The 12653-nt window shown below is 45.0% G+C and overlaps 1 protein-coding gene across 1 annotated transcript; it reads right to left on the bottom strand.

Moving 5' to 3' along the window:
* Nucleotides 1-5494: 5494 nt before the first annotated feature.
* LOC311323464 (tumor necrosis factor alpha-induced protein 8-like protein 2) lies at nt 5495-9250 on the bottom strand (the record flags this gene model as incomplete). The annotated part of the gene is made up of 3 exons (XM_084455693.1): nt 9130-9250; nt 6317-6675; nt 5495-5737 (listed from the first exon to the last, which is right to left on the bottom strand). Exons 2-3 carry the CDS (start codon nt 6632-6634, stop codon nt 5495-5497), a joined length of 561 nt encoding a protein of 186 aa, XP_084311819.1. The 5' UTR covers nt 6635-6675; nt 9130-9250.
* Nucleotides 9251-12653: the final 3403 nt, after the last annotated feature.

The following is a 12653-nucleotide window of genomic DNA, read 5'->3' as shown; positions in this document are numbered from 1 at the left end:
GGTGAAACAAAGTGGGGCATTTAGCGTCCTAGCTGACGAGACAAAAGACCTCAAAAAACAAGAACAAATTTCATTAGTACTCAGATACTATTACCAGGGAACAGTGCATGAAAGTTTCATGCATTTTGAACAAGCTGAAAAGCTTGATGCTGCTGGGCTTACAGAAAAGATAGTGAATAGCCTCCAAAAGTATGGGTTGGAATATAGAGAGCAGCTAGTTGGGCAAGGCTACGATGGAGCGTCGGTGATGAGCGGCAGACACACTGGTGTGTCTGCAAGGGTTCAGTCAGAGGCTAAGCATGCTTTTTATGTGCACTGCAACGCACATTGCCTTAATTTGGTAATTGTGGACACAGTGAAAGCAGTGCCAGAGGCATCATGTTTTTTTTCTTTGTTGCAGCGCCTTTACACATTTCTCTCAGGGTCTTATGTACACCAAAAGTGGCAGGACATACAGCAAGAAATGACCCAGGGTCAGCCGCCGCGAGAGTTGCCCAAACTTAGTGATGTTAGATGGGCTTGCAGGTTTTTTGCCTGTCGAAACCTGATGGACCGGCTTCCAGCTGTTCTCTGTGTCCTCCAGGAGATTGATGAGGAGAACAGTGGAGACAGAAGTGTAGAGGCACGTGGGCTGTATGGGCAGATAGACCTAAACTTCATTGGCCTTTTGGCAACTTTTCGGAGGATACTGGGAGACACAAAGTTTCTTTCTGATATGCTGCAATCCTTGTCATTGGATTTAGCCAGGGCAGTTGACCTCAGAGTCACTACAGGACACATTTGTAGAGTACAGAGAAGAAGCCTTTTTTGGGGAGCTGTGGACTGAAGTGTTGGACATTGCTCGCCAGTGCAACATTAGCACAGAGAGGGTTTCCAAAAGGCAGCCAAAGATGAGCTCTGCTCTTTGTGGATCTGTTGTCACATCCACTATTGGTCAGCGACAGCTAGACAGAGATCAAGACGAGGAGTATTTTCGTAGGACTGTTTTCTATCCTATCTTGGACACCGTGAATGCTGAGCTTACGAGGCGGTTTTCCAAAACCAACTGTGATATCATGAAAGGAATTCAAGCACTCAACCCCAAAAGTGAGACCTTTTTGGACGAGACAACTCTGTTTTTGTTAGGAAAGGCTTACAACTCAAATTGTCTCAAACACAACCTTGATGATCTGAAGCATGAGCTACATCAAGCCAAACGGGTCTTGGAGAGGAAGAAGGTGGCTGGAATGGCGGATCTAACCAATATGCTTGAGTTTACAGTATTCCTGGAGCCATTCGGTGAGGTCTTCCATGAACTGTTCAGACTGTGCAAAGTTGCCATGGCCCTACCTGTAAGCACAGCTACTTGTGAACGCAGCTTTTCTAGGTTGAGATTAATAAAAAACCATTTGCGCACCACCATGAACAATGCTAGACTCAGTGACCTTGGGGTGCTAAGTGTGGAGTCCAAGAGAGCCAAGGCCTTGGACATGGATCTGTTTGTAAAGTTGTTTAGTAGTCGACACAGAAATCGCAAAATACAGTTGTTTTGAATTCTGTGTCTGTGTAGGAGACCAAGGAATCTGGACACAATCTGAGACACACACACACACACACACACACCACACATAGACCTCTTACTAAGTTAATGTCTACACACACACACCAATCAAAATATTTCTTATGATATTGTTCTAATGATAATTATATTGATCTACTGACATGTATATAGTTGGACAAACATTTAATAAACATTGCAATGTGTGAAAATTGTTTCTATTGTTCTAATGATAATTATATTGATCTACTTACATGTATATAGTAGGACAAACATTTAATAAACATCGCAATGTGTTAAAATTGACTGCTGTAATGTTATTCTTGTCAAATGCATTGCACCTATTTAGTCTGTTTTAGGCTACTGATGGTGAGTTAACATGAGAAAGATGATGATGATGAGTGTCATTTAAAGAAGTGGACATCAGAATTTTAATGCTGACAAAACGAAAAGGTCATGAAGCATGTTCCTTCCTTACCAGGTAAATAATTTAACTAAGAAATACATGAAGACATACCTTTCTTAATTGTACAGTTACAGTGTAATTGTTTCCACTTTGTCATCTTAATTTTGAGAGAGGTTGATAGAGGCCTTCATTTTTATGTGAAAATGGGGAATTTTGAAATCATCTGATGTTATTGTAGTTTAAAACCCTATTTATGCTTCTTTTTTTTCTTTTTTTTTAAGTGCCCAAAATTTTTGCCACGCTCGCATTGGTGCCACCCCTACTTCACAGTGGGTCCCCCCTGTGCCCCCCCCTCCTGAAAAAACTGGATCCGCCCCTGAGTGAGAGAGAGAGCTGGCTTGCTCGCTCGCAGGGTGCAGTGTTGCGTCTAGTGCTCTCTCTTAGTCCCTGCCGCTGGCCAACCCTAGATTCGGCAAAGGAAGCCGAGTGCGTAAATCTTCCGAGGACAGTACACAGCCTCTCCTTCACCAAGACGACTCGCCTTACCTCCACGTGGCAGCACACGGTAACTGGAGTCTTGCGACACACACAAACCAGAACAGCTTTGACACGCTAACACACACACACCAGAACAGCTCCGCCCACTCATACACACCCACACCAGAACAGCACTCAGGAGCTCTCACACACCAGAACAGCTCCGCACCCTCACACACACCAGAACATCTCCGCCCCCTCACACACACACACACACACACACACCAGAACAGCGTTGAGGACTCTGGTACTATCCTACAGAGCAATGAAAGGAACAGTTCCCTCTTCCTCCAGGCCATGGTCAAACCCTACACTCCCTTTCAACCGCTACACTCTGCTACCCCGGGGCGACTGGTTGCGGTCGATCGACAAGGTAACGGCTCTTCTCTGTCCTGGCCCCACAGTGGTGGAACAAACTGCCCACTGACGTCAGGACAGTGGGCAGGCTCAAAACTAATCTCTTCAAGAAGCCTTCAACATTAGATTATGCTCTTAGTCACTTGTTTTAGAAAGGAGATGCACTTGTGAGTTCTGGCAGTACATTAGTGATTTCGGTCACCTCAATTCTAAAGTTGGATGATATATGATTGAAATACAATTATATTTGCATAATTCCCAATAACGTGTCCTAATCATAACCATAATTTCCATTGTAAACGTGTTATAAAATATTTAGATTGTGTGTTAATAATTTGTGATTTTGGTGTAAATTAATGAGTGTTTTGTTTTAATTATTTGACCGTTCTGCAAAAGCACCGTGAGATTTCGCTGTATATATACCAACCATGACCATTTCATCAATAGGTTATTGCGGTCACCTTAATTCTACAGTTGGATGTGTGTTAGTGCGCTAGACGGAGAGTCTGCTGCGGAGAGGGTGGTAGTCCGTGTCCCTGGTGTCTATCCATATTGCCAGCGGCGCGCACACCCAACAGTGCTGTTGTCCCTATTATGGCACCAACGCGCTGGTCGAACTCGGACAACGGTGGGCACGCCGGCCCCCCCTCCAGTGGCCTGCATATCTCTCCTCAAGATTAAACATTTAAACTATGACATATCAGATATTCTGACGCACACGTTTACAATGGAAATTATGGTTATGATTAGGACACGTTATTGGGAATTATGCAAATACAATTGCATTTCAATCATATCATCCAACTGTAGAAGTGAGGTAACCGCAATCACCAATTTTGCATAGTCTACATTTCCGCACTCAAATGGCCTACTTGCGACTGCTATTCAGTGTTCGTATATTCTGTTCTTAGCTGAGAACAAATCCCAGACGAGAAACCATTGGTGAATGCCAGAATTTTCTTAAAAACGGCGTAACTACAATTTAAGAAGAAATGCTTCTTAAGAACGTCTTTACTTCGTTGGTGAATGAGGCAGACGGGCGGTCATATTCAGTAGTGTATGGCTATAAGCAACAGAAAAGAATAAAGCGATCACCCATGCAGTTAATATAGTATCAGGAGAAGGGCGCACAATTGCTGAAATAAAAAAAGAAATGGGCTGATATGAAATCGGACAGCAAAAAACGCATTGCGAAACATAGGTACCCTTATCTGATCTTATCTACATACTGTATAGAAATGGTCCTTATTGTGTCATTTGTAAATTGAGTATTGGAGTCAGTAGCGTAATTTGCGTAGGGGCGATTCTCTGAATTCGGTGCACATTGGGTTGTATGGGTTTTGAAAAAAATACCACAAATAATTGTGTTTCTGAACATTGCATCTGATAAAGGACTATTTAAACCTCTGAGAAAATACTTTCCCCCTTAGGCATGAAATCCCAAACATAGGCATTTCTTTGTCACCTAAGTTGTTTTGAATTCAACCCCGTGACGAACAACTTGATCCCTGTGTGAATATAATTCTAAAACATATTCAAACTAATTCTTGCAGAATATTGGTAATCATCTGTCCCTTGTTTAAAATGACTTATTATAAGTAGTGACCTGGGGCCCGTTTCATTAGAAATATGACCCCCCCCTCCAGTGCACCGCACATGGCCAGCAATAGGACAGCAGGGGTGGTTTGGAACCTGTGGTGTCTCAGGAGTATGAGGATGACGTCTTGGTCTAATGGTAGATCACTGAATGGGAGAGTATTCTTGACCCTGGGACCTTTCCCCCATAGAGTCTGCTCTTTAAACGGCCTTTAAAAAAAGAAGAAAAAAAAGGAATTAATCCTCATTAAAAACACAAATCCATTAGCAGGAAATGAAGGTGTTCTCTGTGTTCTTTGGTCCGCCACACTGCAATCTATTGGGCTCTAATTGGATTCCCTTCAAAAGGACATCTGTGCTGCTCTAGTGACTGACTCCTCACTTGAATTTGAAAATTTTATTCAATTTAATTCAAGTTCCACCCGGACCCTGACACTGCCACATTCAGGGGTTTTCTGGTGTGGTTGGGGTTAGGGCTTTGCATACAGCACAGACTGGTCAATGTATTCAAGATCTGATTTAATGTCAAGGAAGGTACACCATAAGCCCCAAGTGCCACTGACAGTAACCACATGCAACACAAAGGTGCAGTTCTTAATCCAGTCCACTAGGTGGCAGCACTGACCTATGAGCACAGAGGCGATACAGCATGAGGTACGCAACAAGTAGCACATACAGGATGGCAAATGTCTTGTGTATAGAAGGTCTACATACAGCATACGGTACACATTAACATCCATTAGAAAAGTGTCCACTCACACATAAACCTGTAAAGTTACTCTGCAGAGAGTTGGCTTGAAGTGACACATGACCATGATAGGAATCGAATCCTCGGAGTAACTGACGATGCTTCGCTACAGTTGGAGGGTCTTTACCTTGAAAGTCTGTAGGCTCTCCTAGCCTCTTCCTCATCTCAGCCTCCTCCACCTCAGATTCTATCCTTTCTTCGTCATCCCTCTGTCTCATAGCTTGTTCTCTACATTCCCTCTGTCACCCTCCTGCTGTCTTCTCATAGAATCTTCTTCTCCCTCCTCTTCCTCATCCTCCTCTTCTTCCTCCTCTCATAGCTTCCCTTCCTCCACCAGCTGGTTGAGGCCTCGGCAGATCTTGGTGAGGTTGGGCCACAGCGCCCCCTGGGGGTCGTACAGGTGGGTCAGCAGGCCGGGGTCGGCGTAGTGGTCGAAGACGTGGCGGACACGTCCGTGGGATTTGGGTGTCAGGTGTTTGTCCACCAGTCTGAGGAGGAGGTCCCTGCAGTCGTTCAGAAGCTCCTCCATCACAGCCTTGTCAAAGGTGAACTCCACCTACGCAGGGTTAGAGCACAGCAGAGGCTTGCTTTCTGGAAACACTGGGACTTTTTACTTTAGAGGAAATGTTTGGAGAGACGAGAGGGGGGGGGGGGGGGGGATGGGGAGGAGAGGAGAGAGGGGAGATAGGAGAATATACAACTCCAGTCAATAAAGCAACGTTTGAGAGGTGAGAGTGATGACCAACACTTCCACCACAATCCTTTCTATCCACTTAATAAAAAGTAATTAAATTACCTTTGTGTCTAGAGATGTAGAAGTCCACCCCGTCTGTCTCTGTGTGGTACAGTACCAACCTCATGTCTATAGATATAGAAGTTCACTCTGTCTGTCTCTGTATGATCTAGAGCTGTATAAGTCCACCCCGTCTGTCTAGAGATCTACAGTACAAGTCCACCCTGTCGGTCTCTGTGTGGTACGGTACCTCATGTCTATAGATGAAGTTCACTCTGTCTGTCTCTGTATGATCTAGAGCTGTATAAGTCCACCCTGTCTGTCTAGAGATCTATAAGTCCACCCCGTCTGTCTAGAGATCTATAAGTCCACCCTGTCTGTCTCTGTGTGGTAGTACAGTACCTCGTGGAAGCTGATGGCCGTCATGGCGCCCTGGTGCAGCTTCTTCTTGAACTCCTGGGCCAGTCCCAGCTCCTCCTGGCTAAAGCGGTCGTGCCGGAACAGCACCCCCACCTTCACCACAACCTTCACCAGATCCTTCACCACCTTCTGGGCCTCCTGCCGGTTCCCTGAATGTTCCTTGGAGATCCGGTAGAACTCATCCAGGATCTCACTGCTGGTGTCGTCGATGAAGAGCTGCGCCATCGACTTGGAGGCCATGCGGCTCAGTAGCTTCTTCTGGGCCTTCATGGCCAGGTCCTTGGAGCTGAAGCCCTCCATCGCTACCCTGTGGGGAGGGGTGAGAAGGCAGGGAGGGAGGACTGGAGAGAGGAGGGAAGAACTGTGAGTCAAAGACAGTTCCCAAGTATTTGTAGGATTCTACAATCTCAACCATGGATGAAGTTAGCAGCAGGTTTGCTTTGGTTCTTTGTAAAATTGACCACAAGTTCTTTAGTTTTAGACACATTAGAGTCAAGACAATTTTTGGCACACCAGCTGACAAAGGCAGAGACAGCATTGCTGTTACTTGAGCATGAACCCTCCAAAAGGGACAAAAGAACAGTATCATCTCTATAACAGACCTGCAGTCACCATACAGTGTGTGTGTCCACGCGCATGAGAGAGAGAGGGGGTTCCTCTAGTTTTGTCAGGGGACAGATGTCAGGCGTGAGTGTGTTGAGTCTCCTGCTGGCCTTGATGCCGTTTTATGGACTTCCTGTTAGATCATCATCCTCTGACCATCACTATGTACCTCCACTGCCCTCACACCAACTCTCTTTGTCTCAATCTCCCTCTCGTTCTCCCTCTCCATAGAACCATAGCCTATGAATAATCTGTTTTGAAAGGGTTAATGTGGCCACGCTCAGTCCAGTTCCAGACAGTGATCTAATGTGTCCTGGAGATGGGTGTGTCCTCTGTGACAGGACGTGATGTCATCTGTTTGATCTACAGTTGCACGGGGGACTGAGGGGCAACACAGTTGCCCGGGATACCAACAGGAAGTGTGATAAACGATGAAACGACGTCAGTGTGTCCATAAACAAGTTAGATAGATGGAGCTGATTGGCTGAGTCAGGCTCAGTCGTGTGGACTTCCTGAACTAGGTTCAGATACAACAGAATGGAATTTGGCGTGTGTGTGTCCTATGCACCGCTATGTGTTCATTCCTCTTGCTGGTGACTGCAGGAATGAACAATGGACCTCATATTCCTGAATGCAGTTAAGAAGAAATTTCTTCACTGGCGGTTTAAGAACACATTTCCACGCGTTCATGAATCCGGCGTTGATCTTTCTTAGGGTTGGTCTTACGAAGTTCGTAAGAAGACATTTAAGAAGACACTTAAGAAAATGTTCAGGAATGAGGTCCCGTGTCCAGACCGACTTCCTCTTTTAATAAATCATGGAGCGAACGTCATGTTCTGCATCTGCCAAAAACTCCCAAAGGAGCTTAAAACATGCGCAAAACTATAGATATTTCAAATCTAAATTGAAGGCCCTCCTAAAAGATGGTCAAGTATGTGTCCATTGAAGGGAGGCAGGGTAGTAGGGTAGGTTGTGTAGGGCAGTCCCCATCATGTTTGCACCTGATTGGGTCGGGATTGGATCGCGATCGGGTCCTGGTCGGGTCGCGTGGTGGTGTGGGTGGTCCCGGGTGTGGACGGTCCCGGGTGTGGACCAAATCTGGATTAAGTCTGGTTCGGTCCGCACTCTGGGCCTTGTGCAGCTGTACTTTTGAGTGGCCGGGTGGGATCTGGTTATGGTCTCGTTATGGTCTGATCAGGTGTAAATAGGGTCATAGATTGTAGGGTAGTAGTGGATGAATGAATGAATGGATGAATTAATAAAGGAATGAATCGATGAATGAATGAGAGTGCAGTGGTAGTGCAGCCTATTACTGTATTGAATGTGTTGCTTTGTATTTTAAATAGTATTTGAAAGTATTTTACACTGAATTCTTTGTTTTTAACCTGTTTTTCCTATACAGGTACCTTTTAGGGACGAGCATCGGAAATTAGCTTTAGCTAAAAATGCCATGGTGTTGCACGAATAATTTATTCATGTTAATGCATCTGTCCCTACCAAATAAACAATAAATGAATGAATGAATGTTTCTGCAGGTTTGCTGTCCACATGTAGAGAAGCAGATGTGAAACCTGCTAAAAAAATAAACATTTACTTCTAAAAGGAGCTCTCTTTCTGACAACTACAGTAAGTGTATCTGATTTGACTGCAGTGAGTGGCCACGTGAAGATTACAGTATAAGACAGAGGTTTGGTTGCATGAAGTGAAATCTTTGCTGTAGCTGACATCTGACCTATATTCTGGCTCTGTCTTTTTGGGTTAAAAAGTGTGGCACTTTTAGGGAAGTGTCTGACTTCCTGTCTCACTTCCTTCCTGTTTTGCAACAGCCAGAAGGCAGAAATGAAAATGTTTGCAGAAGTTGGTGGTATGTTTTAGTCTATGGCTAATGAATCTCTTACCATGGAACTGCCTCAAACCCACCCAACAAATCACAAATCACACACATACACACACACACACAACACACGCAGATGAGGGTCTGGTTTTCAAGTGTCAGGGTCTGGTTTTCAAGAGGGACTGTAATCATAGTTGGTCACCACCACCTCGTCATATGTTTTCTCAATCTCTGTCCGTTCAACCCAGCATGCATCTCTTCAGGTCCAAACAGCACCTCAGCAGTCTCACGCGCACACACACACACACACACACACACACACACACACACACACACACACAGAGTTTTGGTACCTTACCTGTATATGTGTGGACCCTTGGCTCCAGATTGTAGTCTTTCTTCGGGTGAGTCAGGAAGTCAGGTGGTCGGACACTGGTGGGTGTTTCACATGTAGGGTCTCAAGAGACCACACTACCCACGATGCCCAGCAGCACCTAACCGGTACACAGTACTACCCACGATGCCCGGCGCGTGCTACCCTGTCCCTCTGACTGCTCCGATTCACACACACTTCCTATCAGATCTCACTGTTACATGAGGACACTCCCCAGTGGTACGATCTCTCTATTGCTCTTCCTCTCTCTCTCTCTCTCTCTCTCTCTCTCTCTCTCTTTCTTTATCTCTCTCTCCTGTCCATAGCCTCTCAGCACTCACTTGTTTTTACTCAGCATCTTTCTCTGCGGTCTCCTCTGCTTTCTCTTCTGATGACTCTCTTTCATTCTGTCCATCTCCTCTTCGTTCATTCACACAGTACAGTAGTAGTTGTGTGTGTGTGTGAGGGGAAAAGGCTGGGTCCTGGTACTGAATGGAGGAATGCAGCTGCAGTCATTTGTTGATTTCTATCTCTCCTCCACTCACTGCTGTCAGAGACACTCTCTCAGCCCTCCAACTGTTTATCTGCTAGCAGATCCTTATAAGGATCTGTGTGTGTGTGCGTCCTTCCGTCCGTCTGTCCGTGTGTGTGTTTGAGGAAGCAGCAAACCTCCGTCACAGAGAGTTAGTTTAACATTACAGTAATGTCTTTATCAGTGTCAATGAAGTGTTACCCATAGTTGATCTATTATGACGCGTTAGCCATATTCCATCTAGGGGAAATAATGTCACCTCACGTGATGTCAACTTTCATGGAGCCTTTGATACTGTAGATCATGCGATCCTCATCAAAACTGGAGAAGTGGGTTGGCCTTAATTGGCTTAGGACCTATCTAACCGGTCGTGATTTCTCCATTGCCCTCGGTGACCATAGCTCAGGAAAGATCCCTATGACCTGTGGGGTGCCCCAAGGATCGATCCTAGGACCTCTACTCTTCAGCCTGTACATGCTGCCGCTGTGTCATCAGGAGGCACAACATTAGCTACCATAGCTACGCAGATGATACCCAACTCTATATTTCTGTAACACCCAGTAACTACAGCTTGATTAACTGCCTTGTTAAGTGTATTACCAATATAAATGTATGGATGCAGGGCTGAAAATTAACACCTGCCACCGGCCAAATGCAGGTAAAATTTCCAATTGGCGACTAGATTTCGTAAGGCTATCTGAAAAAAATATATACTTGGCCGGTAGATTTTTTCATCTACAATCCACTTGGCAGGTGATTCACCGTGAGCCTAAAAGTTAATTTTCACCCCTGTATGGATGTCACAATTTCCTCCAGCTAAACCAAGACAAAACAGAGTAGGCCTACTGATCATTGGTGAAAAGCTGAAAGCGAGAAACTATCTGCACATTTAAAAACTCTGGCAATTGACACCAAAATCCAGGCTAATCATTCTTGACTCAGATCTTAAAGGAGTAGTAAAGGGAAAATGCATGTTTAGCCCTGTTTTTAGGTTACATATGATCATAGATCAAGATCAAGCCAGGACCAAGAGACACAGAGAGGCAGCTTTTAGTTTCTATGCCCCCAACCTCTGGAACACCCTGCCGGAGTGCCTAAGAAGGGCCGAAACAACGGAGGTCTTCAAGCGAGATCTCAAGACGTACCTTTTCGACCTAGCCTACAATCACTAGCCAGGACCTTGAGACACAGAAAGGCAGCTTCAAACCTACCTGTGAATCCTCTGTATACATTGGTGTATTTTCTGCTATGCACTGTATGTATATCAAGTAGTGTACAGAAGCTGGTTACCCTGAAACAGGCTTGTTCTGTTCTGACATATGTGTTGCTTCAATGGCTCAGCGTGCTACTAACCATTTTCTGCCTCCCCTAGTGCCTCTCTCTCTTCCTCCTATCTTCTAACCAGGTCCAGTGGATGCCCCACTGTTGCCCGCAGACCACCCTGAGTTCTATTGATACCCCCGTGTCAGCTGTGGATGTTGTATGCCTCTCTCTCTCCCTCCTATCTTCTAACCAGGTCCAGTGGATGCCCCACTGTCACCAGCAGACCTCCCTGAGTCCGATAGATACCCCTGTGTCTGCTGTGGATGTCGTAGCATTTAGTTAACACACACACACATCAGTGTTTCCCACAGGATTTTGGGCGGCTATGGGGGGTGGACCTCCGACCCTCTAGGGGGGTCCGGGGGCATGTCCCCCTGTGAGAATTTTTAACATTGTTAATTTAAATGCATCAATTTGGCGCACTTTGAGAGCAAAATCAAGAAGCCATAGCAATTTAATCATTGGACCACATTTGGTTATGAAAGAGCATGGCAAAGAGGTAGTCATACACAAATCATGGTAAACGAGACAGGACTTAATACATAATAATCAATATTAAATAACATCCAGTGTCGTGCCCTGCTGGCTGCTGGTTGAGGCTGCTGGCTGGAGAAGCCATCTCTCCTGTTGTAAATAAACATTTCACCGTTCGTTAATCCACTTTATTTTTTGACAAAAGCGTATGAATAATAATTATTCATAGGCAATTCATAGGCAATGTTTGGCTATTGACTTGGCATCTATTGCTACGTTATCCTAGCTAGCAAGCCAACGTTACCTCAGGCTCCGAAGCAGTTTCTTCATCTGCTTCTACTCTCACTTTCTTCTTGAAGAATGTATATATTGGTCTGGTACTCATGACCTGAAAGTCAAGAGTACAAACATATTAGCTAAGCTTAAGACAGTCCCGTTTTTCAATGACATTGGCCTGACTAACGTTACATGCAAACCTATATAGCTAACGTTAGCTAGTGCTAGCCTAACTTTAGCTAGGTAACGTTGCTGGTAGCTAATTAACAATCTAGCTTGCTAGCTGGAAAATTTGCGTTACATAGACTGGAAAATGAACGTTGCATCAATGGTAACCCGATTGAGACCGTATCATCAATCATCGTGGCCAGTGTTTTGTTCTATGCCATTGTATGCTGGGGCAACAGCCTCACGGCCGATGATAAGAACAGAGTAAACAAGCTAATCAAAAAGGGCGGATCTATTGTTGGTTGCCCATCAGATCTTCCTGAGAATATCATGGAAGTCAGAAGGAGAAGGTTGAAGGCCATACTTGACCATGAGGACCATCCTCTGCACGGTGTGTTAAGTGGTCTGAGGAGCTTGTTTAGTGGCCGGCTGCTATTGCCAAAGTGCTCTACTGAGCGCTTTAGGAAATCCTTTGTGCCTATGGCCATTAGACTACTTAACAGTACACATGGGCGGTATGTATAGGCCACTTGAGTGAGTGTTTTTTTTATTATTTGATTTTATATATTGCAGATTGTTATTTTAGCGACTACATTGTGTTCTTTGTGATTGTGTTTTAGCATTTTCTTGATGCCCCAGAGGAATGCGACTTGGGAATGTGGATGTCTGTTGTGTGTGTGTGTGTGTGTGTGTGTGTGTGTATGTTGCACTTCGTAAGTGTTTTTGTATTGTATGC

Source organism: Borostomias antarcticus (assembly GCF_949987555.1).
Source record: "Borostomias antarcticus genome assembly, chromosome: 21".
Taxonomy (NCBI): Eukaryota; Metazoa; Chordata; class Actinopteri; order Stomiiformes; family Stomiidae; genus Borostomias; species Borostomias antarcticus.
The sequence above is the reverse complement of the archived record's forward strand: the minus strand, read 5'-3'. Positions and strand labels throughout refer to the sequence as shown.